This window comes from Rhamphochromis sp. 'chilingali' (genome assembly GCF_963969265.1).
Source record: "Rhamphochromis sp. 'chilingali' genome assembly, chromosome: 9".
NCBI classification, from domain to species: Eukaryota; Metazoa; Chordata; class Actinopteri; order Cichliformes; family Cichlidae; genus Rhamphochromis; species Rhamphochromis sp. 'chilingali'.
In genome coordinates, this window is record NC_137936.1 from 3731558 (window position 1) to 3758741 (window position 27184).

The 27184-nt window shown below is 41.0% G+C and overlaps 1 protein-coding gene across 1 annotated transcript in view; it reads left to right on the forward strand.

Moving 5' to 3' along the window:
- The first annotated feature begins 22160 nt into the window (after positions 1–22160).
- aldh1l1 (aldehyde dehydrogenase 1 family, member L1) overlaps positions 22161–27184 on the forward strand; it is a 32445-nt gene continuing 27421 nt past the window's right edge. The window contains exons 1-4 of the mRNA XM_080891290.1: positions 22161–22330; positions 23653–23798; positions 25670–25904; positions 25991–26156. Of these exons, the coding sequence (XP_080747416.1) occupies positions 23672–23798; positions 25670–25904; positions 25991–26156 (528 nt within the window). The 5' untranslated portion in view covers positions 22161–22330; positions 23653–23671. The remainder of the gene's footprint in view (positions 22331–23652; positions 23799–25669; positions 25905–25990; positions 26157–27184) is intronic.

Here is a 27184-nt window from a genome sequence, read left to right on the forward strand (position 1 = left end):
CCATCATAACCTTCCTAGCTTTGGACTTGCACCGCTTGGTGCAGATCTCGTCTGTCCTGATTGGTGCTGTTCCCAGACCAGGTGCAGATGTTTCCCGTCAGGACGCTCTCGATGGTGCAGGAGTAGAAGTTCTTCTGAGGAAGAAGAGACGCTGGCGGCTTTCTTAACCAGGGCGTTAATGTGGCAGGACCATAACAGGTCCTGAGTGATGTGGACACCCAGATACCGGAAACTGTCCACTCTCTCCACTGGTGTGTTACTGATGATCAGGGGCTCATAATTCCTCGCCTGCACTCTGCAGCCGTTTGTTGTTTTAATTGCTGCAGCATGGAAGCGAGCATAAAACGTGTTCAGCTCAACAGCCAGTGAAGCGTCGGCGTTCATCATTGAAGAAGCTGGTTGTTTGTTGTTTGATCGTAAGGAAGCTTATAAGAAGACCTCCGATTCCTTGATCTGTGACCTCAAGTCTCACTGAATGCAACCTGGTGATTATTTTGTAAATTATGATCTTCATCAGTGTTCAGAACGATGGACTTTCTTCTGCTGTAAGTAAATGAGTCATTCCCTGTGTTTCAGCAAGTATTCAGACTGAGCTTGAGATAGAATCTTCAAAGGTCATACTTTCTGTGACTGTTTTCAAAATAGCTCATGACTATATGGGTACCAACTCATATTTGGAGACCTTAAATGGTCATTAGAGGAACTGCAATTTCTTGCACTTTTCGTTTGGCGTAAAGTGCTGGAGTTGCTGCTTGGCCTTAACATATTTAACCTAGCATTGGTTTTCTCATCATACCAATGAGGAGAAACTGAAGCCTCTTTTTTGACTCGGCTCGACTCTATTCTACTCAGTTTTGGTCATTTTCAAATACAACTGAGTACAACTGTGGGGTCGTTATAACAACGTACTCCACAGTTCTTGACATTGGGAAGCTCGTGTTAGTATTTATATCCCACCTCTGAGGGTCATTTTTAGATAAGTGCAGATTTTCTTGGTTAAAGCCTTTCAAAGTAAATGTAAAATACTTATTTATAGGCATATAGACAGAGCTGTGGCTTCCCAAAAATGATTTAATATATGGCACCGATTTGCTTTAAATGCACAGGTCTTTTTCAGAAACAGATGTGCTTTCTGTAACGCAATTCCACGATCAACCCAATGTTTGTTTAAGTTAAAGCGGTGGGATCGTTCCTATGTGACTGATATTCCGATGGGGCCATCTCGCTCCAGACTGGACTCTCTGTTCCAGCGGAGAAGTGCTGCCCTGTTCCCATTTTTCTTATCGAGTCAGCCCCGAGTGAGGACTGCTTACCCAGCGTAACCTGCGACCATGATGAATTGCTGCTTTACAAACTACAACTAAATCGGGTTTATGTTGGTCTGTGGTGACGTTGCGCGGCAGACAGAGAGACCAGCCTGTCAGAGCCTGTTTAGTGGAAAACAGTGTGTGTACTGTTTGCTGTGTGTATGGGTCAGTGTGTTGCCCTGTGGATGTTTCACTGTGCACTCCACAGGTATGATGTCATGTCTTTTCACAGGATGTTTCACTGGAGGTTGTTTTTACAGAATGATTGACAGGATAGCATTTATAACTTTTTACTCATAACTCATATATCTTCAACTCATTTTGATATGTCTGAATGAACAGCTGTTGTATCACATTATGCTGTTTACTATCAGCTTCCTAAAAACATGTAGCTGTATAGATCTTACTTGCAGTCATTTTCCTATTATTTGCTATTTAATATGAAAACTCCCCGAGATAATTGATATGTCCTAAAGCCAAAAAGAGTGACCCAAAAAGCCCATGATATAGTAAAACTTTTTTCTTATATTATTCTTTCAAACCACAGCAGAAAGTTAAGCTAAACACAAACAACATGGACGCTTACTTTAGCTTTTTGTAAAACTTGCCGTATTCACTCATTCTTACAAGCACTTTTTCTGTGCTTTTCTTTTTTTAAAACACACTCTGATCAATGTATCAGAGAGCAACTTGAAGTTAGTATCTTGCCCGAGGATGTTTGGCATTCGGATTAGGAGCAGCAACATTCTGACCAGCAGATAATGATGGTATTAGACCAAATAGATGCAGCGATTACCAGGCAAGATGACAAATGTAAGGAAAGAGAATGTCGTCCCCCCCCCCACTCATGAGGGATATTAACCAAGTAGTGAACCAGCTTTGGTTTAATAGGAGATAGGGTGAGAAGTTCAGCCATCCAGGAGGTGCTCAGAGTAGAGCTGCTGCTCCTCCACATCGAAAGAAGCCAGTTGAGGTGGTTCAGGCATCTGATAAGGATGCCTCCTGGGCGCCTCCTGGGTGAGGTGTTCCGGGCATGTCCCACCAGGATTAGGCCCCAGGGCAGACCCAGGACACACTGGAGAGATTATATCTCTCGGCTGGCCTGGGAACGCCTTGGTGTTTTCCTGGACAAATTAAGGAGGTGACCAAGGAGAGGGAGGTCTGGGCTTCTCTGCTTAGGCTACTGCCCCCACGACCTGGCCCCAGATAAGCGGAAGAAGATGCATGGATGGATGGATGGATGGATGGATGGATGGATGGATTAGTCACAGTGTTATGGTCCCTTATTTAAATGCATCTCACCCAACTCAAATTCTGTAATATGAAAGCAGCTCTATATGCCTCATTGTTCATTGGCTGCATCAAACATGGGCACATCTGGTTTATTTTGGTCGTGAAATTCAATGATGCTAAAAAATTTCAGAAAATGTTAAAATTTTCAGCAATTTCACTAATCACTTTTCAGTAACTTTTTGGTTTAAAATGAAGTAAGCAATGCAAAAACTGTTTTAGAAACTACAAAAGCACGTGTTCAGACATCTCTTTGGTGCAGTTACAAGCTCTGTTTTCTGCTTAACTGCTGTCAGTTTCATGTATGGGGTAAATAAACTATTAAAGTGAGCATCCTTCATGTTACAAAAGGAACACACTAGGTTAAGTAGGAACCCATTATAATGTTCTCATTTACATTGAGCAAACAATGATGAAACATGTACAAAATCATTTAACTGGTTAGTTATGAGAAAGGAGTGTTGATGTTCAGCACACCTTTCTCATAACTAACGGCCCTGTAGTCCATGCACGCTCACAGATGTTGCTCTAACGTTAACTCTGTGAGGTCTAAGTCTTCATTGGTGATGAACTCACAAAGAAGGCTTGGGGTTAAAAATGTAGATAATTTAAACTATTTAAACCACGTTTAAGTAGTTTAAGTATGTTTCTTTTATATGGACTACTCCAAGTGAGGCGAATAAAGCAACACACAGAGCTAAAATAATAGATGTACTGATTCTTTCTATACCTAAAACTGCTGTTTTGGCCATCACTGTTAACAGGGGAGCTGTGGCAAACAAGTAACGCTATGAGAGGAGCTGAGGGTACAAATGCTGGAAGTAGGCACAAAAAAGGCATTTGGCACAGAAGCCAGGAGAGGAGAAAGAACAGCAACTTTAAGTGCAAACATATGTGGAACAATATGTATCACGGTGATACTGATACACAGCAGATCTGTGTGTGTGTGTGTGTGTGTGTGTGTGTGTGTGTGTGTGTGTGTGTGTGTGTGTGTGTGTGTGTGTGTGTGTGTGTGTGTGTGTACATCTTAAATGAGCCTAAATACGGGGGAAAGAACTGGAATGTTAGTGATACAGTGCAACTTTCTGGATCCTGGAGAACTTCTTTAGGCCAGAATGTAATTTTGGATTTCATTGTTCAACACTGCTGCTTGTGAGTGATTACAGGCCTGACCGAAATGATTGTAGGCCCTTGGCTTCGCCTCAGCTTGAGGTTTGCTGTATCTGAGTGCTGGCCACTTTCACCAATCACGTAAAGCCTCTAATGTACCAAAAATGTGCTAGTCATTATCATAAATGCAGCAAACATGTCAAATATAGGCTTGAGGCTGGAGATAGAGCAGATCAGTGCCACACACACACACAACTGCATTGCCATCCATATTTAAAAATTTGATCATTTTTGTGTCAGTTTAAGCAGACGTGTTGTCTTTTGATTGGAGGCTGAAGCTGCTTTACCTACATCAGTTTTCAGTTTAACTGTTACTTCCTGTCACATCACTTTTGTGCTGAAATGGCAAAACAAAGTTAGCAGGGGGAGCTTTAGCGTCCCTGCGAGTACAAGATCACATAGCCTTAACATAAGTACCTGCTAGCCTTCAAGCTAGCTTTGTATCAAAGTGAAAAGCCTATGAATCCATACCACTAATGAGTCTCCCAGACTGGGTGAGGTAAACGAGTCAGTGTGGAGACAGGACAGGTAAGTCCTCTCAGTGCACAGTTATGTGAAATAGGAAGCCATAGCAGAGAAAGCCACCAGCGCATGACTGCCTATGCCGCATAGTCATAAATCCACCGTGTGCTTCTGATCTAACAGCAGGTCTAAATTAACAATAACTGTTGTCCCTCTTTTCTTTGGCCTCCTCAAGGTTTTGACAAAGTGCTTCCAGAGGAAGCCTGCTAAAGGCTTTATGTCCCAGTGGCTCATTTTTATATTCAGAGATGTTAAATGCCTGTTAGAATCTGCCAGATTCTGTTTTACTACTTATGCTCCAGGCTGAGAGGCTGAGGGTTTGATTCTCTGCCAAGTAACTAATGTTCTGACGGTACATTTAAGCATGACTCTGCATATATTTCTCTTACAAACACACAGGTAGTCCACAATCCTCCACTTCAAACCTCATCTGAGACCAATTTTAAAACCTCATCCACATCCATAATGCATTGCATCATAATAATAAACACATGCTGACAGTGTGGCAAAGACAACAGGCCCCAGGTGAGCTGGAGAAACATCTCTGGTTAAATCGGGCACATGGAAAGTGTGTCTGGTTTTATGAGCTGTGCCAAGCAAATAAACAGTTTGGACACATCACAGCAGTAACGCCTGATTCAGGGCATTTTTCAGACCAGCCAGCAGTCCAAAAACGGTCCACAGACACATGAGTGAAAAGAGCCAAACACAGTCCAACGGTGTTATTTAAGGCTTGATAAACTCACCAGCCATGTGGGCATCATTTATTAAGCTTCTTTTCTGCATGTCAACACCAGCACAAGACTGGCATTTAAAGCATGGTGAATGGTGCTGCACTGGAATCACATAGACCTCAGTACATGATAAAGTGCAAGGAAATATAGAAAGCTCACACTGAGCTATATTTAAAGAGCTATAGAAATGAGTAGTCATGGCAGTCTAAGAGATTTAATTAATTTCTGTCACAGAGAGGCGAGCTTTTTTGTGATTGAATAGACAATCACCTGTTTTCTTCATATCATTGTAGAGTCTTTACCTTACAATATAAAGCACCTTGAGGCAACTGTTGTGTGATTTGGTGATATATATATAAACCTGAATTGACAACACACACATGCACTGTCATGGCCCTGGCTCCCGCAGTGGATCCTCCTCGTCGTTCCCTTTTCTCTCCCTCTCCATATTGTTGTGTGTAGGATCATCTGTGGGCTGGACTCTTCTCCGCCCTATTCCTTTGTGGCTGTTTCCCCACCTGTGGAAGATGAGCAGTCATAGCTTCTCCTGAAGCCATTCTTCGCTGAAACGTTGGCCTGTATCGTTAGTGAGAGCCCAGCTCATTCTCTAGATGACTTCTCGTGTACCTTTGTGGCTTCTCCCAGTGACAGTCGTCTTCCTTGTGTGCAGGTTGTTGTTCCCCTTCGCTGTGTCCTGGAGCACGGTAACAGAGAGAGTTCTCCTCTTAAAGCTGAATGAGTGTGTGTGGATCCTGTGGGTTAACCTGCTGTTTGGACCCGCTGACTCCCTGGATCTTCCTCCAGGATTAACCCCTGTCCATATGAGTGTTTTCTGTGTGAATAAACGTTTCTAACATCTATTGAAAAGTCATGTTATTAACATGAAGTTTTACTGTAACGTCCTGAGGCAGTTTAAGGAGGCTGGTGTGAACCAGCATCCCAACCTACACTGAAACATATGCTGAAAACATGTTTCAAAGTTCATCACCTTCCATCTTATGAGGTTTACTCAACCTCACAACCTCTTCCTCGAAATCAAATTGAAGTTGGATCTGAATTTTAACATCCTGGAGAAAATCCAGCAAGCATCACAAATGCAATAGTGCTAGTGTTCAGAATAGGAACATGTAAATATAGTGGTCCAAAGATGCACAATCTACAACAGGATAACTAATTACATGCACTCACTAGCCACTTTGTACATCTGTTCAACTGCTTGTTTATTGAAATATCTTGTCAGCCAATCATGTGGCAGCAACCTAATGCATTTAGGTCTGTAGAAATCATGAAGACATCCTGCTGAAGTTCAAACTGAGCATCACAATCGGGCAGAAGGATGACTGAACTGAATTTGAACATGGCATGATTATTGGTGCAAGACAGACTGAGTATTTCAGAAACTGATTAACTGCTGGAATTGTGCATCCTGCATGTGACCTGGCAAATCTGCAACAACTCTATGATGCCGTTATTTCGATATGGCCCAGAATCTCTGGGGAATGTGCGCCATGAAGGACTAAGGCAGTACTGCGGGCTTAGTTTTACACCAAAAAATCAAGTTTTTTGGCCAGCTAGTGAGGGAAAAAGCCAAGAACACTTTGTCCAGACCGCTACACTACACTCCAGCACAGCCACACAGAAAAGGTCAGCGGCTTGTCAGAGGTCATGTGTGAGCTGCTGGTGCCACACTGTGTAAACTGGCTTCTGCTTCTGTTGGTGTTTTGTTTTGGAACAGAGAGCCTGGCATATACACAATTAGTTACTGAAATCAAAACTCTTCACTTGTCCTTTTTTCCTTGCAGAGGCGTCTGTGTTGCAAACCAAAAAACAAAAAAACAAACAAAAAAAAGAACAGTTGTCACATGTCGTTCTAAAATAATAAGTTTATTAATAAAAATGTATCAAAAATGAATAGATACTCTACTAAAGTTAGAATTTGCTCACATTAAACACTCTTGCCCTCTCTTTTTTCCTACATTCCTGTGGTGGTTGGGGAAAAACTACAAAACTTTTGAGAAGGAGAGATATAAACACACTTTCATTTTGACTGTGCAAAAAAGAAGGACTGTGACTATATAATAGACTTTTTAAAAAGTTATCCCCTGCTGATAGCATACACCTCATTCTAATACAGAGCTAGAAACAAACTGGAAGACCTTCAGTCTCCCTTACATACTGGGTCCGAAACTCTGCCTGCGACACACAGTGTAATGTGACAGGAAGTAGAGAAAAATATCTCAAAAGCAGAGTGAGGTTTTTTGGGAGACGATGCTGCTGAAGTGAAAATTAAAACGTGCAAAGGACTGCAGTGGGACACCGTTAAGGAAGCCACGATTCATATAATCCTGCAGATCCATGTTTGCTATTAGCCGTTGTCAAAAGAGATTGCAAAGAAAAGCGTCTGGACTTCTTTAAGTTGCTTGAGGATGCCAACGTTCACATTTTGGACAGAGAGGACAGATGGTTTGAAAGAGGAGTGAAAGAAGCATCTATGTCCACTGTGCGCGACCATCTTTGAACAGAGGCGGGGGTTTACGACACCAACTCTCTGCCATCTATAATCCAGTTTTGAGATCCCTCCCCAGACGCCTTAATGCCCACTCACATCCTGGGCCATCTGACCTCAGGAATTCGCATGATAAGGTGGGGCCAGGTTTCACAATGAACTCACCCAAAACTCTGGCTGATTGGGACCCACACCCGCTTTCACACCTTGGCTCAGGCGATTAGAGGATCATCAGGGGGTCCTTTTGTCCCTCTGTGGGGGGAAACTCCCACTAGGTTTATATCTGGGACTCCCCACCATTTGACCTTAGAACTGAAGAAGCTTCTCGGATGAGAGGTGAAACGTCTTCAAGCAACTTAAAGAAGTCCAGACGCTTTTCTTTGCAAGCTCCTTTGACTACGATGACCTGGATGACTGAGAACCTTCACAGACCTATCAGCCGTTGTCACTTCCACAGCTGTTCCGTCACATTATTGTCGTTCCAAAAACATTTCGTTTTGTTTTGTGAGGATTCTTTGTGAACTTTTGTGTGACTAAGCTTTATTTTTTTTAATCCCTGGATGTGTTTGGAGGAGTGATGGGGCAACTCACTCCAATTTATCCAGGAAATCCCCAACAGCAAAGACTCTTGGTTTTTGCTTTTTTTTTGTAAAGAAGTCTTCCTTGGTTCAGGATCATATTTGTAAACTGTGTCTAGGATATGCAGAAGTTTTTAATTGTTATATTTGGAGTTTTCTATAAATCTGATTTAGTACCAGAGATGGGCAGTAACGCGTTACTGTAATCCGATTACTTTTTCAAGTAACGAGTAAAGTAAGGGATTACTATTGCAAAAACGGTAATTATATTACCTTTACTTTCCCGTAGGAACGCTGCGTTACTGCGTTACTAAAACCGTGATTTTTTTTGCGAGAATGTCTCACGACAGTGACGTAAGCGAGTGCTACATCGTGACAACAGCTGTGTGCAGATCAACAATGGATCATATATCAAGTGCGGAAGAGAGTATGAGCGTGCAGCGAGAGTATGAACCCTAACCCTAACCTTAAAGCGTGGAAGTACTGACCTTACTTTGAGTTTGATTCCATAAAAAGTGACAAAAACATTCGCGTCCATCGTGCGTGGGAAGAAAACTTCTTCTTACAGCGAAAAAACCCCCTAAACTTCCGAGCAAGCACCGAGTGTATGGAATTTGAGTTAATAAATCGAAATTTCGAGAAAATAACTCGGAATTTTGAGTTATGGATCCTCTTTTTTTTTTTTTGTGGCGGAAACGGGCTTCCATACCGAGTGCGCTACGATGTAATGGGAAATTCACAGAGAAACTGCCGTATCCTTCCACTGACTGCTGCGGCACACCTGCACCAGGGTAAACCTCCGCCTACCCAACTCCTGCTTTACAGGTGAAAATAGAGCAACAGGACCGCTGAGTCTTTGACTTTATTTATTTTCTGCTGTGTTTTACTTGCATCTATTTGAAAGAGTGAGTGTAAACACAAAAAATATTTTATTTTATGAGCTGGAATGTGCAGAAAATAGGTTTAAATGTTAAACTAATTTCTTCCAGTCAGAGAATGTTGCAGATAATTAAATTTTTGCTTGATGCATAAAGTTAAAAGATTAAAACTGATAAAACAAGTTTTAAAAAAGAGACTTTTCCATCTGATTACATTTTGTATGATGATTATGCAGAAAAAGTAGAATTGGGCTGAAAGATCTATCGCTTTATCACCTATTCAAGTTGTAAATCGTGTTTTTAAAAAGTAACTAAGTAACTAAGTAATTAATTACTTTTGAAAATAAGTAATCAGTAAAGTAACAGGATTACTTTTTGGGGGAAGTAATCAGTAATTAGTTACTGATTACTTTTTTCAAGTAACTTGACCAACACTGTTTAGTACTATCACCATGACTGTCTTTCCCCCCCAAAAAACTCAATAGTCCAATGGAATTTTTGCACAGTTTGACTAACCTTATTCCTGCCTGCCATAGTAGTGTAGGGGAGACCGGGGATAGTTGTAACATTTTTGACATTTCTGTCTGTAAATTGGAGCTCTTTTAAGGTAGTGGATTCAAAATGTAATGCAAAGTATTTACATGTCTCTGCTATTAAATAGTACAGCTATTTTCTCTGCAGCACAATTACCCATTGCATGGTATGGTCTCAAACACAAAGAGTGAAATGTTACAATTAACCCCATAGTCTGGGTTAGTTGTAACATATCCTGGGGTAAAATGTAACACAATGAAATAAGGGTACTAACAAAATATTAACATGTAATCTTTGTTTATTCAACACATGAATGCACTTACATCCATTTATGTAGCTGTGTGTGTGTGTGACAGAATGCAGAAATCTAGCTTTTGAACATATTCCAACCCCCCAAAAAAGACAAATTATGGAATTTTCTGCAACTGAATATTTCATTAATTTTGATTGGTCTTCCTTGAGTTTGGCCTCATTGGCTCAGTGGGCATTATAACTTACAACTCTTGCACCAATTTTGAACATAACAACGAAGCTGAAAAAATGTAGTTGTTCACCAGCATCGCAATTCCATTACTTTTTATCATGGCTTACCTTGGTGTGGTTTGCAAAGTGCTTCAGAAAGATGAGGAAATCTGTTTCTTGCACTCATCCTGATTTATTTCCACTACCAGTACTTCCTACTGGTCCATCTCTGACACAGAGGTCTGCATAATGTATGTGTGGGAACACAAACAGTGGAGGAATTGTGTTGCCAATGGCATTAACCACATATACAAAAGCGACCAGTGAACCTCTCTCTGTTGATGTCGTTGCCCCAACTTGTTTAATATAAGTTAAAGTAATAGTGTGGTAACATCTGCATTATTGTTACAACTAACCCAGACTGTTGCTGTTACAACTGACCCAGACTCCTATAGCCATGAACTAGCTAACATTACAGCCAACGGCTAAAACATTAGCACTAAAGACCTACACAGAATATATCCCCACAGACATACAAATAACATAATTTAAGTTTGATGACTTTAACTGCAAAGCAGATAATGCTATTAAACATTGAAATAAAGTAGAAAAACTTACTTTTTGGCATACAAATTACTTTTTTTGGTGTTAAATTGTCTGTTTTTGACAAAATGTGCTGATTTTTCACATGTGATAGCAGAACTGAGTTGGGCATGCACAGGATGAGTCACATCATTTGAAACTTAGCCCTGATTGGAGAAATTTGAAGTGTTACAACTGACCCACGTTACAACTATCCCCGGTCTCCCCTACTTATATAACTGTGTTCAGGACATATAGAAACAACTCAATACATTTTGTTCAATTAACTGACTCAGTTGTTTGAGCAAATCTTTCCTGAACCAAAATATAATGATGAGAGTGAGAGCTGCTCTTTCATGTGAGAGTGAGCTTTATTGGTGCACAAATGAGGAAGGAGGCTGCAATGATGGGATAGGAAGTATTTTTATCGTTGTCCCTAAGCAGCACAAAGGCCAAACATTTCATGAGCAAGGATCATGCAAGTCGGGAATGCTTGGCTGCTGTTTCTTCAGCAAGCCTCTGGAGAGCCAGACTGAGGCAGACGGCCCCTCCAGCAGAGAGGGGGTTACAGAGAAGATACAGTAAGGAGACATGATTCAGACTGAAAATGTTTTTATAAGACAACCTATCCTGTTCTTGGGGGAAAAAAGTATCTTCTACAGAAAAGTGAACCTTATAGGAATTCATCAACACAAAGTCTGGCTTTGTGTGCAAAAACAATCTGATCACCAGACCTGGTGAGGGGAAAGTCATAAAACGTGCATACAACCTTATATTAATCAGGAAAATTCAACATTTCCATGTGAAGCAACCGCTTGCAACAAAAGAGAAAAAAAAAAAACAGGAAGAAACTTTAAATCAGTTAAATCAGACTCAGGGAAGGTGGCCACATGTGGTTCTCATTTAGCAGGAGGGGAGAATGGAAAGAAAAGAAACAACCTTACATTGTAGATGAAGCAATAGATGCTCCCTGTGCATTATCTGTAGCCTTTAAACTTAGAACATGAAAGCAATGGGACACTCAGTGGCAATGGTAGGTGCAAGATGTTGTAGATGTTTATAGTTGCAAAATTTTCCAGACTGAATGGCCTCAAAAAATTAAAGCCACCTCTACTGATGCTGCACTCTGTCTGTCTGCCTGCTCATCCTGAAACTATTCTGAATGTAGGAGATGTTCCTTCAATACATTTTATCTACAAGGTATTTCTTGGCTTGGTCCTCAGGCAATAAGTAAATTGTGTCTAGTCCTTCCCCACAACACACATACAAACAAAATAACAATCAAAACAAAAGATGCAAGATGAATCTGATTTATACTGCTCTCTGATGTAAGTAGTGCTGCTCCAGAGATGTCAGATAACCTTGCATTCTCTGAACGTCTCTGGACAGTCTCTCCCTAACTTATGCAAGACGTGTTTTTCCCCAGGTAAGGTTGCCCAGTGCACCTGTGCAATGTGTGGGTGCACTGTTAGGAAGGGAAACACCTGCACAGTAATAGAGAAGAGACTTTGGATTGGTCACTTAAATTCAGGCTGCCAAAAAGGTGAGTGATGCATGCACATACATTATTTACTGGGAACTTCCAGTGTAAAAGTTCACACTTGGAAGAACAGTGCAGTTGATATTAGCTCATGAATCTTCAAAATCTCCCATCAGTAAAAATCCCAGTTTTCCTGATTTAAACACAGATTTAAACACAGATTTAAACTTTTGTGCATATGGTGGAGTAATGTGTAATACCTGGTTCCTATTCCCCCAATGCTTTCCAAGCCTACTTTAGAAATTGAGAAACAACTAAAACTATCTTGCATTTGGATGTTGCCCAGGTGAACAAGGTTGTTGGGAAGCAGGACGGGGACTGAGAACGTGGAATTGATAGAATACATAACACCTGTGAGAACTATGAATAAGCAGAAGACCAACATCCATGCTAACCAGGAACCTAGCAGCTCAATGCTAAAACATCAATAGAAAAATAAAAACCTTGATAACCAAAGGTTACAGCTGGAAGGATGTCAGCCAACAGAGGTACAGAAGGGCTCCATAAGAGACAGGTCCTAAATAAGATGCCTGAATAAGAGCCACAATAATATGTCCACAAGTGAGGCTCTAGGCTGAAGAGATACACCAGAGAAGCAAAGGCTAAGAAAATAAATGGCCTGTTGTCTAAAGATCCTTCCAGGCTGTACTCCCAGCTCCAAGTAAGAGGACAAATGTGCCCAGAGCTTAAACTGGATAATACTGGCAGAACATCTGGGTAAAAAGAACACGGCACCAGTGCCAAATGTCAGTGCCAACACTGTGAACACCTGGCAGCAGTTATTTATGCAGGCAGTCATTGAGTGAAGAACTGCTCGGTGCGTCATAGATTGTTGTAGCACAGTTATGGATGGCTCACATTCACCTGATCCAGCCCTAACTATAAGCTTTATCAAAAGTTTATCAAAAGTAGAGAGAGTGTCTGCCCTGAATCCAAACTGGGAGCTGGTTCCACAAAAAGCTGAAGACCGTGCCTCCCATTCTACTTTTGAAAACTACAGGAACTACAAGTAAGGCTGCACACGCATGCATGCACACACCATCCAGAGGGGTGAGAGGGAGATTTATTTTTTTATACAATTTTTTTTAACTCCACCTATCACCCACTCATGTGAACCCTGTCTACATTTTCTTCGACTTACCAGATTAATGGCATTATGCAAGTCACTGGTCTGAAACCCTGGCAGCATCCTGGGGTTTTTATTAGCTGGGCTGTATTTTATTTTTATACCTTGTGATGGTGCCAGTACTACAATACCAGCAGTCTGATGGATGAGGCTTTAGGCAGAGAGCCACAGGACACACACACATTTAAGTTTACTTTAGTGTGTCTTCCCATTATCACCAGTTTTAGCACTTTAGCAGTTAAATTTGTGATTCTCAAAGCTATCAGTGCTTCATTCTGCTGCTGAGGAAGATGAAGGCAGTAGTTAAACTAGTTGAACTAGTTAAAACTGAAGAGTAAATTAAAGAGAACCTTTAAAATATATGTTGGTTTATTTCCGCTCAAAGCTGTATCTCCTATTATTCTTCATTAAGCTTGTGTGTGTTTGTGGGCTGGAAAGCAGGTGTTTCATCTTGTTCCAGGAAAGCTAATGGAGGACACAGAGTGTATTTATAGCCAGTGACTCTCAAGAAGTGTGGAGCCAGAGTGTGGTCTGAAAATACACTGTGCATACACAACAGTGACCCCACTAGAGAGCTCGCTGCCAATCAGGACACATGCATACATACACACAGGCTATAATTATAATCCCCATGATTGATATGTGCGGCTCCTATCCACAATGGAGAGTACGGAGCATCTTTCTCACTCCCGACACTCTGTATACACAGTAAACACTGAATATATGTACTCAGCTATAAAGAGACAGAAGAGAAACACAACCAATAACACGGATCAGATGATTGCTCTGTTTGAGTTTAAAAAAAGGGACATATTTCACCAATATCCTCTGAATATTTACACACCTCTAATGTAGTTACTGAGAAACACATCTGGGGTCATATTAAAATAAGTAATAACATAACTAGTTCAATTCAATTCAGTTCAGTTTTATTTAAATAGTCCCAAATCACAACAACAGTTGCCTCAACGTGCTTTATATTGTGAGGTAAAGACCCTACAATAATACAAAAACAACAGAGAAAATTCCAGCAATCCCCTATGAGCCCCTATGAGCATGTAGTTTTTCAGCAGTGGGACGGAAAAACTCCTTTTTAACAGGAAGAAACCTCCGGCAGAACCAGGATCAGGGAGGGACAACCAATTGCCCCAACCAGTTGGGGGTAAAGAAAGGAAGACACAAAGTTAAAGTTAAATAGACCTATTGCAGAGTAACTAAGGGAGGATTCAGGGTCATCTGATCCAGCCCTAAGTATATGCTTTATTAAAAAGAAAAATTTGAAGCCTAATCTTAAAAGCAGGAAGAGTATCTGTCTCCTGAATCCAAACTGGAAAATGGTTCCACAGAAGAGAAAGCTGAACTTCTCAACCTATCTCTGAGGGAGAGGACAGCCACCCTTCAGAGGAAGCTGATTTCTGCTGCTTGTATCCTCACTACCCACAGCTCGTGACCATAGGTGAGGGTAGGGACGTCGATCAACCAGTAAATTGAGAGCTTCGCTTTTACACTCAGCTCTCTCTTCACCATGATGAACCAGTGCAGCGTCCGCGTCACTACAGCCGCAGCACCAATTCGTCTGTCGATCTCCCGCCCCCTTTTCCCGTCACTCGTGAACAAGACCCTGAGATACTTAAACTCCTCCACTTGGGGCAGGAACTCGAATCTGACCTGGAGTGTGCACTACACCTCCAGGTCAGCTACACTGCACCTCCACCACAAATCTGAGGACCACAGCCTCAGATTTGGAGGTGCTGATTCTCATTCCCACCGCTTCACACTCAGGAGCAAACCATTCCAGTGCGAGCTGGAGGCCCTCACCCGATGAAGCCAACAGAACCACATCATCCACGAAAAGCAGAGATGAGATCCTGAGACCACCCAAGTGAAAGCCTTCAGCTTCCTGGCTACACCCAGAAATTCTGTCCATAAAAATTGTGAACAGAACCAGTGAAATGGGCAGCCCTGGCAGAGCCCATCACCCACCGGGAATGAGTCCGACTTATTGCTATACGGACATCTAGATGATCAGTAAATTGTTTTATAGGTACTCTTTCAAGAGTAGTTATTTGGACCTTGGCCTATAATTAGCTAAGAGCTTGGTCAACTGATGGCTCTTTAAGTAATGGTGGTGGTGGAGAGGTTTGTGTGTCCCAGGAATCCCAGGCCTATGTTGTCTGAGGGCATTTGCTCCCTGGTAGGGTCTCCCATGACAAATTGGTCCTGGTTGAGGGACCAGACAAAAAGCGATTCAGAAGGCCCCTATGAGTAGAACATAAAGGGGACAGTTCAGCCTGGCCTGGGATAAGGTTACCGGGGCCCCGCCCTGGAGCCAGGCCTAAGGAGGGCTCGAGAGCAGGAGTTTGGTCCCTTCGTCCATGGGGCCCAGCTGGGTACACCTCGAAAAGGGGGCACCATGGGGGTCGGGTGCATCGTGTCCCAGGCAGCAGAGGCCCTAGCGGACTGATTCCTGGCTACCAAGACTGACAGGAAGGAGCCTGAGTTAGTGGGTGAGGTTGAGAGGTACTGCTAGATATAGTGTGGCTCACCTCAGTGCATGGCTTGAGTTCTTGAACCAGTCTTCTGAAAAGGGATTGGACTCTGTCTCACTCTGAAGAGTGTATTCTAGGAAGGACACAGTTGGCATGCAAAACTCACTTTTCTCATTTCATACAGAACCCACTCAACCTGATGTTTTTGAGAACAGACAAACACAAAAATGTGAAGAAAATCTCAATGCATCACTTACTAATGGTTGGAAAACTGCTAGAGCATAAGCTATGCCAAAGGACATAACAGTCCCCTCAAAGTGCCCCAAAGGAACACTGAAAGCAGTTTTCCACTCAAGTCACACAATCTTCTATTATGCATACACAATGGTAAGCATTTCGTAAATCAAGCTTACTGAAGATGGAAACTCCATGTGAAGCCTCAAAAGCAGGTAATGGTGGGTTATTTGCTCTTTACAGCGATCTAATTTAATCCTCAGTAATCGATACATCGTTACAACATCTTGTCCTTTTCAACAAAAAAGAAGAAGCCTGCATCAAGACGGTTGGATTATCCCAGCAGTACGTAAATCCTTGTAGGTTTCCATGGCTTCTCTCTCTGGGCAGCAGAGATTGTAAAGGTGGCTTAATGGCATTATTCAGGTGGCACCAGTAATAAATCAGGTTGAGGGTATATTGCTGGATAAGTGGTTGGATTGGTTGGAGGTACAGCGGATTTTAAACAGTTAGACAGGCAAAACAAACTCCTCTGGCTCTCCCACCATAAATATAGTCTGAGGAGCAGAAAAGACAAAAAACTCCAGGTACTTACTGATTTCTTAGTGATTACTTAGAAATGACTAAGTGATTTCCAGAAAGCCAAAGATAAATTGCCTCAATCCGAAGTATACTCCTGGTGTATAGTTGACCATTTCGTGCAGTTATTGATACGCCAAGGAGAGTGTGTTAATTGAGATTTGAAATTGGAGAGCCGACTGGTCACGCAGGAGATTTTGATCTACTCCTCAGTCGATCAAAGCTTGCATGACAAACTGTCATTGCCGAAGCGTACTGTTGCAGGAAGCTGCGTGTGAGGAACATCATTACTTGACCCATCTACCAGTATCCCCACATTTACTGGCGGGCTCCTTCTTCAGGGTGCACGGGACAAAATGCTCCAAAATGAAATGAAACCTCCAGGCTTGTAATGCCTACCACTTGATTACCAAATGCATAGCAGGAGTAGGAAGGACTACACCAATGGAGAAACTCCACCCAGGGCTGGAGAAAATAAGAGAAGTCGGCGCAACAAGAATTAATTAGAATTAATTTTATATTCAGCTCAAGCACTTTCTGTCTCACCTGACAAGATGTGTTGCTTTCTATAGAATATCTGATGAAGTATCAGCTCAGAGACTGATTAATCTTTTATTGTGTTTTTATTTTCATTAATGATGTAGCACTGCCACACTTTTGTTTTTGTTCTCAGGATATTCTGTGACCAAGAAAGTATAACAGCCCAAAATTTCTTTGGTGCTCCAAACACTCTGTAGTACACAATCATATACTCAGTCAAATATCTCAGAACCCTTTGACCCTTTACTATAGTTAGTTTTCTCTAACCTGTTCTGTGATAGAGTGCTGCCCCCTTGTGTTTGAAAAAGAACACAAGAGGTCTGTTGATTTGGAGTTTTTATGTTTAAAATATCCATAGAGCAAACTTTAAGGCCAAAGCAATCAAAACCAAATCAGTTAAATACATTAATAAATTAATGAAATGGCTTAGGTACGTTTCTAGAATTTCTGTGGCATTTTCTCCCTTTTCCCAACACAAAAGAAATTTATGTATAGAACTCATCTTTGTGCAAAAAAAACCATTAATGTTGGGGATCATCAGAAGGAAAGGTGATGGAGATCCATGCTTTAAGAGAAAATGTAACACTGGTGTTGCAAATACTACAAGAAAGCAATGCTGGTAAAAACGGTTAACCTCACGGCTTCATAAATGGTCTGGTCTGGTTCTTGATTACTTTACTTGAGAACTCAAAGCACTGTATACAACATGCGTCATTCACCCACTGACAAAGTACTTTTATCTACGTTAAGTGTTTACTACCTGCTGTTACTAGTGTGCACTCTATAAGCACAAAAGTACCAGAACACTTACACGAGCCGCTTCATGCCATCAGTCTCACACTGTCCCATAACCTCAAAATGGAGACCACAGTAGTTTGAATCTACTTTGTGTTATGGGAATAAATAGGAAAAATAGACCAATCAGATTCCTATTGTGTGGCCACTTAGCTCTAATTCCTTTTTTTAATATAGCTTGAGAATAAGGAAAATCTTTTTTTTTCTGCATAACCAAATTCAGCTGACAAACGGCATTTTTTGGCTATTGTAACATTACTAGATTACTTCCTTTTTTTGGAAACATGTGGCCCAACAGGCCACGTTATGTTTTCATTTTAGGAACTCTTTAAAATTACAGTCAGCTGGCGAGAAAGCTGAGTGACAGCTTGCTTGAGAAATCTATCGAGAGAATGATAGCTTTCAATAAGAAATCGAGGAATAAAGTTAGTTTGGTAGCACAATGTATGTATATGAGAAACTATATCAAGGAGATCTGTCGTGGAAATCAGATAAAATTCAGAAAAAAGAAGTGGATGAGACACTTGAGAGGAAACAGCTTGAACTGTGACCTGACACCGAGGCATTTTTCACATTCAGCAGATGACTTGACAGGAAAAACAAACTGAGCAGGATGAAGCGGTGGTGCTAAGCAGGATACTTGGATGGTGCTTATTACTGCTGATCAGTCCAGAAAAGTAGGATGTTATTTAATCTTTTATGAGAAAGTTTAATAACTTCTCCATTCAGCTTTCCCGCACGCTCATTTGTGGCCGTGCATATGATCATTGATTCAATGAAAAGGATTGACAGGTGGAGCATATCTGCATTTCACAGGCGCTACATTATTGAGTGCTAAAGTACAGACTATTAAACCTATTGAGTGAATTACTGATGTTTCCCAAATCTGGGTGCTGAGATGCACATTTAGGAGAAGAGAGCTGAAAGCCTGGGAGCTAAATTCTCAATAAAGATTTAGGACTGTTCAGTTCTCCTCTTGAAAGACTATAAAGCCATGTAGAGAATGATACTCGGGCAGTGAATCAGACATGCAGAGAGAGCTTAAAGATAGGCCACAGAAGCAGAGTTTTAATGAAGTCACAGTTCAAGGTGTTGGCCACATCCCCAGCCCACAGACACGGACAGCAGAGATAGAACATGAGGGGATGACGACACTACCCACATTTGCCATTTCACAAGCCTTCATTACAATAAGAATGTGTTTTCGACGGCTTGCCTGGTTAACTGATGGTGCGGTCATTCGCCCATCAAAGCTCAGCTTCTGCAGTAATCTCTTCAACACAACAGACAGATCTTTTGTACATAAAGTCACAGCTAGAAAGCTTCACTAAATTTACTACATTTTTGAAGAGAGGACATTACAAGTAGCTTTAAGCTATTACGGCTGCCTAAGCAGGGAGAAGAGAGCCTCCTTCATGAAGCTGAAAACTTGACATCCAACACGCCTCACTACCCGATCGATCCCTCTTCACATTACACACCTCTGCTACGTTTTACTGAATTCATGCACCCAGACGTTTTAGTTTGGGATGGTAAACCTGCTAAACCTGACCTCACAGTAACTTTAACCAACTTTATCTGGAAATGTAATTATTAACTTCATGGGCAATTGCTTCTCTGTGTCCACAGAGCGTGACTGTGTAAACAGATTCATGTCCCCACAACATGAGTACACACACACACACACACACACACACACACACACACACACACACACGCACACACACACACACACACACACACACACACACACACACACACACACAAAGCACACAGAAAAATAGTGAAAAAGCCATCCAACCACTGAGTCTGTAGAGCTGGTGTGATGGTCAGGTTACTGTATACAAAGTAGATCATTAACTTCAGTGACTCCTGAGGACCAGAACCAACAAGTTCACGTTAGACTGAAGCAGACACACACACAGAGCTAGCAGTCAGAGTTTTAAAAAAGTCATGTGGCGGGCAGTCAATAATTAAATGGTATTTTATACTCGGCCATGGATCAGTGCAGATTATGCCCGGAGTTGTTTAGATGAATAATAAATGTAGAGTATTTTTGCAGAGCAAAGGAAAGGTCCAGCTCTCACTGCAGTCTCGTTCCCAGAATTTGACTTTGTTTGAAATGTATTAGTCAACATCCGAGCAGTTATCAAGGCCTAACTGTCTTTGATCCGGTTACTGACCTTTGACCCTTCACATTCAGAAAAACTCATCAGAATGAATATAGGAAACTGTTATGAAGCTTTTCAGATAAGATGCAAAAACACAACATATCCCTCGTTGAAAAAATATCTCCAAACAACATCAATAAAAATGTACTGAACTGAGCTCAAATTAGCAGAAATGAGCTGAAGCAGACAGCAGGTGTCTTCAGCTGCCTGCGCTGGCACCAGCACTCTACACAGAGGCTCAATCTGTTTGTTTGTTGTCCCACAATCTAAACATTCTGGTTAATCCTGTAAAGTTGAGCATTTTCAGTCTGATGTTGCTGCTTTACATAAGATACAGAAGGAAGTGCAATGAGTGCGTCAGCAATGCTTGAAAGTAATGTGAGTAATGCTCTAAATGATGTAGGGGTGGGTGCAGAAGGTATGTACAGAATATTGTTTTAATGACTCACACATTTTGACCTTGCTGCCCTTTGACCTTTCAACAAAGAGCTTATCAGCTCCCACATTTGTTAGTGTGCTCTTCTTTCTCTGAATCCCTGATGGACAGGAATTAGAAACCAGTTTCAAACAACAATCAGCATCAGCGTGAAGATTTCAAAACCAAGTGAAGGACTGACGAATAGAGGAGTTTTTACTAATATATACTTTGTTACAAATTATTTTAGATCCTCCAATTTGATAAACATGTGAAGAAGATTTCAAGACTGATCCAAGTTAATTAGATTACACCCACTTCAGCAGCTCAGTTATTCGTTGATTCCACAATATTTCCTCATTTTTTATTTTGTACAACAGTTTGGTCACGAGCATCACCGTATATAACTAAGAATCTGACATCTTTATAAAATCAAGCCAAAGCCAGTTCTGCAGAGTTCTTATCATATTTTAAAGAAAATAATTTACTTAGTTTTAATTTATTTCTGTTTTCTTAATTTATTTTTCAAATGTATAAATATTCTTGCCCCAGATTATCTTTCTAGACATATTCAAGGGCAGGACAGTAATCTCATTACAAAGAGTGTAGTGAATGGCAGCTGTGAAATCTAAATAAATTAAATCTAAAGTCTGTCAACCAGCACAATGGCTTATCATCCATGGAACGCACTTCCAACTGAAACCCAGCTGATAACATATATTAAATGTACATATAAACATCGAAGGCTGGTTAAAAATAACTCAGAGCTGCAGTCATTTTAATTCATTATGCTGTACTTTTCTAATTATTCATACTTTTGGAAATAATTATTTATTACACTTATTTCTATTACGGAGCCTTTGTTGTATAACTGAGAGGGTCTGAGATCCCTCCATCTTTCTTACACTACATTTATACTGTGTGTATATATTATATTTATTGTATATTATGTATATAATGTAAATAAATGCTATGAATTTAGTTTTTTTTATTGTGAATGTAAAACCACAACATTGGACAAGGGTCAGAAATTAGAAATAGCCAAAAGCTCTATGTGCAGCACTTCTTCACACTGGAACTATGTTAAACTGTCGCTTTTATATAATAAATGGAATGATCAGCATCATCATGAAAGTTTCAAAATCAACTAAACAAATGAAGAAAGAAATATATGGGCTTCTTCTAATGCTTGTACTCCAAGGCCTCAAATGACAAAATGCAGCATTAGAAGAGTGCAGCTCAGTGCTTTTCTTCTTCCTCCCCTTTAATAAGTACAGCATTTCATAATAATGTAATATACTTTAGTACTTGTATGATATACTTCCTGGACAACTGAAAACGAGTATTACTCCCGTACAACAACGCAGCAGATCAGTTAAAGTTAGTTATGTTTTGTGACATTTTGTACCCTCTATATACAGTCAGGTTGGTGGTTATGCTGCATGTATTCATAGTTGCTGGGCTGATTGGCTGATGTGTTGATTTAAATACACAGAAATGTTTTGGGAGACTGGAGGTTTCTAAACAACCAAAGCAAGCTAAACGAGTTTAAGGCATTTCTCCTGTGGACACTTGGAGCTTTACAAAAGTGAAGTTACCTCAGTGCTCAGCTGCAGGCCGAACACTTGCGTTATAATTGAAGCGTGTGCTGGTCTGTCATAGTTGACGTTTCTCAGTTTGTGAATAGGGCCCGTCACAGAAAGCGGCAGCTGATTGGCTGCCCCGCAACCTCATTATCAGCCCCTGTCCAATCACTCTGCTGTGTGTGCATGTTATGTAAATGAGTCGCTGGAGTGTGAAGGGAGGAAATTAAAAGCGACGCTTTGCCTTCGGTCGCTCTTTCAAGCAAGCAGAGAAGCGCTGGGTCTGCAGGCAGCGGTAAGTGAAGCAGGATTTACTCTTAGTTTTTCAGACTCTTCAGACTCAGAGTGCGCTCAGCTGATTGGCCTCTCGCCACTCACACGCATGTTAAAAACTGTGTAATAATAAAGTAGTACAGACGCTGCTGAGAGCTGCAGTTTGATTGCACGTACTGTAACAGTCTGCACAGCACTCTGTTTATTCTGATGAACGCATGTGTGCTCTTCACTTCAGCTGTCTGAAGTTGTCTCGCAAGTGTTCAACTCTTCTGCGCATTTGATTGGTCAACACCCGAGGCAATCCTCCATGCCCCGCCCTTTCAGCTCAAAGTCAATAAACTGTCAGAGTAGTGATTACTGAGTTGTACAATACTGTGCAGCGTAATGATCGAGTTGCACTGACACAAGTCTATATATGAACACAAACACGGACAAACTAGGCTGCTAATAGTTACTGATAGGAATCCAATTATAAAGTTACTACAACTTTGGATTCATTGACATTTCTTGTGTGTGCAATACTCTTTAGATGTCACAGAAAATAAGTAACGATACTAATGTGTAACATGCACTCAGCTGACAGTACAACAAGTGCAGACAGTACAACAACAGCTAAGACTAAAGCAGTGAAGTCATTTTTATTTATAGAGCATATTAAAAGCCATCAGGGTGTTCTTCATAGTACTTTTAGTCACTTAATATAGCAAACTAAACAACACAGTTACGATATCTAGAAATTGCATAAGACTATGTGAGAAATGCAAAAACATTATGAAAATCACAAATTGCTGCGCTGGACTTTATGTGGGATAGACTGTTTTAGAGCCTTTGGTTTATAACTGAGAGGGACTGAGAAAGTGTAAGTAAGCCAAAACAGGAGTGGTGTGTTTTAATGTGTGTGTAAAGTCCAGCAGCTGCAGGATGAAGCAGTGGTGGTTAGAAACAATGCTTCTGGTTTCTGTAGAGGCTTTAGTTTATCATGCTGTTGAACCATTCTACATCATATTGAAAAGTGTTTCCATTATTTTGGCCATCCTATTTATTTCACCAAGAGGAGGTTAAATAAAACAATGCACCTCGCTGTATGCAAACAGGTTCACAGAGGGACAAACTGAAGGCTAGAAATCGACTATGAACAAATCAGCACCTTCCTAATAAGTAAAACAAAAGAAAAAAACATGACTGAAATTCTAACATTAAATGGTCCACTCAAAACTGCTGTTGTATGATGGCAGAAATGTTTGTTTAATAGGACTCTGTTCAGTCCATCTCTAATGCAATGAATAATGTGAAAATCCCATTCGATTTCATTTTTCTGCGTGCACATGTCTGCAACTCAAGAACACATAAAGGCGCCAGGATGAGGATTGCAGTGATTGGTCAGAGTCTGTTTGGCCAGGAAGTGTACAAGGAGCTAAGGAAGGATGGGCACACCATTGTAGGAGTCTTCACAATCCCTGACAAGGATGGCAAGGCAGATCCACTGGGTAAGAACTCACAACGTCAACATCATTTTAATGGGAATATTAATGGGAATACTGCCTTTCTCCTGTCACCGAAGCAATGCTGAAAGTGACTTTCCAAGCAAGCATTTTTTTTGCACATCTGCTAGGAATAAACTGATGATGGTGTCAAATGAAACTGTGACACTGGTTTTATCTCTGCAGCTCGGTCATCAAACTTGCATTGTTGATTGCAGTGTGTTGTGTTTTCTTTATCAGTGAAAGTATCAAATGAATGCATTTTCATATCAGAGCAGTAAAATATCTGTAACTGATTTACATCACTGCAGAAGAATAAGGAACAACTGGAAATGAATTAGACTTTGCTTGACTGCATATACACACCAGTAAGGTTTGCTTACAAATGACTATACATGCTGTACACTATAATAAAAACAGAAACATAACCACTAGCCCACATTTGGAAGTGCTCAGAATCGTGTCGTGATCAGATATTGTCCAGGTGTTAATGCAGTCTGTGCAGAAATAAAGGACTGTCATAGACATCTGCTAATTAATGCTAAGTAAAATATTTAAAAAGAAATGCTAGAAATCCACTTACCAAAACTGAAGCACAAAATTCTTGGAAAGTTTTTACCACACAGAAGGCCACATTGTTTGTCAGATTATTCCATTAGAAAAACAAAACAAGAACAACACAAACATAGTTTAGTATCTTGAGAAATTATCAGGTGAGGTCACTATTTCAGGTGAGGTTGTGCAGTCATCCACAGGCAACACTTAACAAAACAGCCACTCCCTAACTGGCTGTCTGATTAGCTCCCCAAAAAGGAATGGACTCATTCGGAAACTTCCTGGGGAAAATCTGATCTTGTTGGGACATTGACCATCCCACTTTGGATGGAGCAGCTCTCATTTCAACAAATCTGGCCAAATTTATGAACCCCCCCCCCCCCCCCCCCCCAAAAAAAAATGTGACTATCCAGAGTTGGGGCCAGGGTGCAGAGTTTTACATGCCTCTCTGCAATTTCTCCTATACTGTCATTCCCACAAAACCCCATCCCTATAGAAATTGTTATGACATGCGACATAGCAATTTTTTATTTTTTATATTTTTCACCTCTTCCTTTGTGTGGGTTATAATTCCAGATCCTTAATAACGACACAGACAGAATACACATTATATACAATGTAATACAGAAAGTTACCACCGCATGCTGGGCCCATAATCCAGAGGTCGATGGATTGAAGCCATATTCTGCTATTTGAACTCTATGTTGATAGCCTATCAGATTTCCACTATTTGAACATTGTCACAGAAACACACAAGTTTTAGTCCAGCCAGCGGGCTGTTTACATTTTGGGATGGCCGTAGCTGAGGAGGGAACCTGGTTTCTCAAAACTGCACGCCAAAGTATCCTTGGGTAAGATACTGAATTGCAAATTGCTCTCCAGTGTTTTCACTGCAGTGTGAATGTTAGATAGAATGCACTTAGGCCCAGAGTACTTGAATGAATGGGTAAATGAGGCATATTGTCTAAAGTGTTCAAGTAGCAAAGCGCTGTATGAGTCCAGTGCATTTGTATAATATACACCTGTAAATTTCAGACTCTTCTCTGTGCTCCTTTACTCTGGCATTTTCCTGTATGCTTGCTTTTGGAAGCCGACCCATGTAAACATGTAAAGCCTTAGCAAATGGGAAAATTCTGACTTGTAAAATTTGACATCACAGGGGGTAGTTCTACATGTCAGAGTTTATATACATATTTATAATATATTTATTATGTCTGTATTTATAGAAATACAGACATAACTGCAGTACATGAAAAAGAAAACAGAACTGTTGCAGGATGTGCAGCTTTTCTCATTTATTGTGTTATTTTATCATTTATCAGCCACAGAAGCGGAGAAGGATGGCGTGCCTGTCTTTAAGTTCCCCCGCTGGCGACTCAAGGGCCAGGCTATTCAGGAGGTGGTGACTCAATACAAGGCTACAGGTGCGGAGCTCAACGTCCTGCCCTTCTGCTCCCAGTTCATTCCTATGGAGGTTATCGACCACCCAAGACATGGCTCCATCATCTACCACCCATCCCTACTGCCTCGCCACAGGGGAGCCTCTGCTATCAACTGGTAAGTGATGTTCATGAGATCAAGTTGAAGAGAAGAAAGACACAGTGACAGCTGTTTTATTTCACTTCCTGTATCGGTCTTCACAGGACACTGATCCACGGTGACAAAAAGGGCGGGTTTACAGTGTTCTGGGCTGATGACGGACTGGATACTGGTCCCATCCTGCTGCAGAGAGAGTGTGATGTTGAACCCAATGACACTGTCAACACCATCTACAAGAGATTTCTCTTCCCAGAGGGAGTAAAAGGCACAGTAAGTAAAGAAAGAAAGTGTGGTACAAAGACACTTTTATTGTAAATAAATTTCATACATTGGAAGGTGTGCAATATAATGTGTGGTAGCTGTGTTTAATGTGACTGCAACACTTCACCAAGGCCTTCTACCACAAAGATGATAGGATGCATTCTCCCAAACAACTTTGTTTTGATCCTCATCCTCACACTTACATCTTAACATGCTTTTATTTTACCTCTTAATAGCTACCTGGTCATGTTAGAATTAGAGATTTTGTAATACTTAATTCTGCCACAGAGGCACTGCTATCCTGTGTTTTAAATATAAGTAAAAGCATTAATGCAACACTGTCCATGCAAAATAATGACTCGTGCATCGTCATAAGACATATTTCGTGTATGTACTTCCTGATCTGAAAGGTGATGCCGATGCAAAAATTCATTGTCCCTCATTCTTGTGGGCCAGTACTTTGGAAACTCCGTGGTTGTAAAAACCATAAATCTATAGGTTATCGGCCCTTGGGTCTGTCGCTCCAGAACAGGGATGTGAAACTCATTTTACATCAATGCAGGAAAAGTGCAAATCGTCATATTTTCCAAAGCCGTTCAGGAGGCCAGATTGGAGTGTTTGCAGGACTGACTCTGATACCCGGGCCTTGTGTTTGACACCCCTGCTCTACAGCATAAAAGGAATTTAGACAACTTTTATTGAATTCAGTTTTTTAGATAGCACCAAATTACAACAACAGTCACCTTAAGGTCTTTTTATTACATTATAAAGTAAAAACACTACAATAATAGAGAGAAAACCAAGGAGACTACCCACTATTGGCAAACAATCTGCAACAGTGGGAAGAAAAACTCCCTCCTGTTTTAACAGGACGAACCCTCCAGCAGAACCAGGAGGAGCGTCATCTGCCCTGACCTTTTGGGGTTGATGGCGCTTGTTTTCATAATCAGACTTCACTGAACAATAGGTGACATCATGGTGGCTATGTTCATCTTTTATACAGTGTGTATCTTGACCACGGTCACCATCCTGTCAGT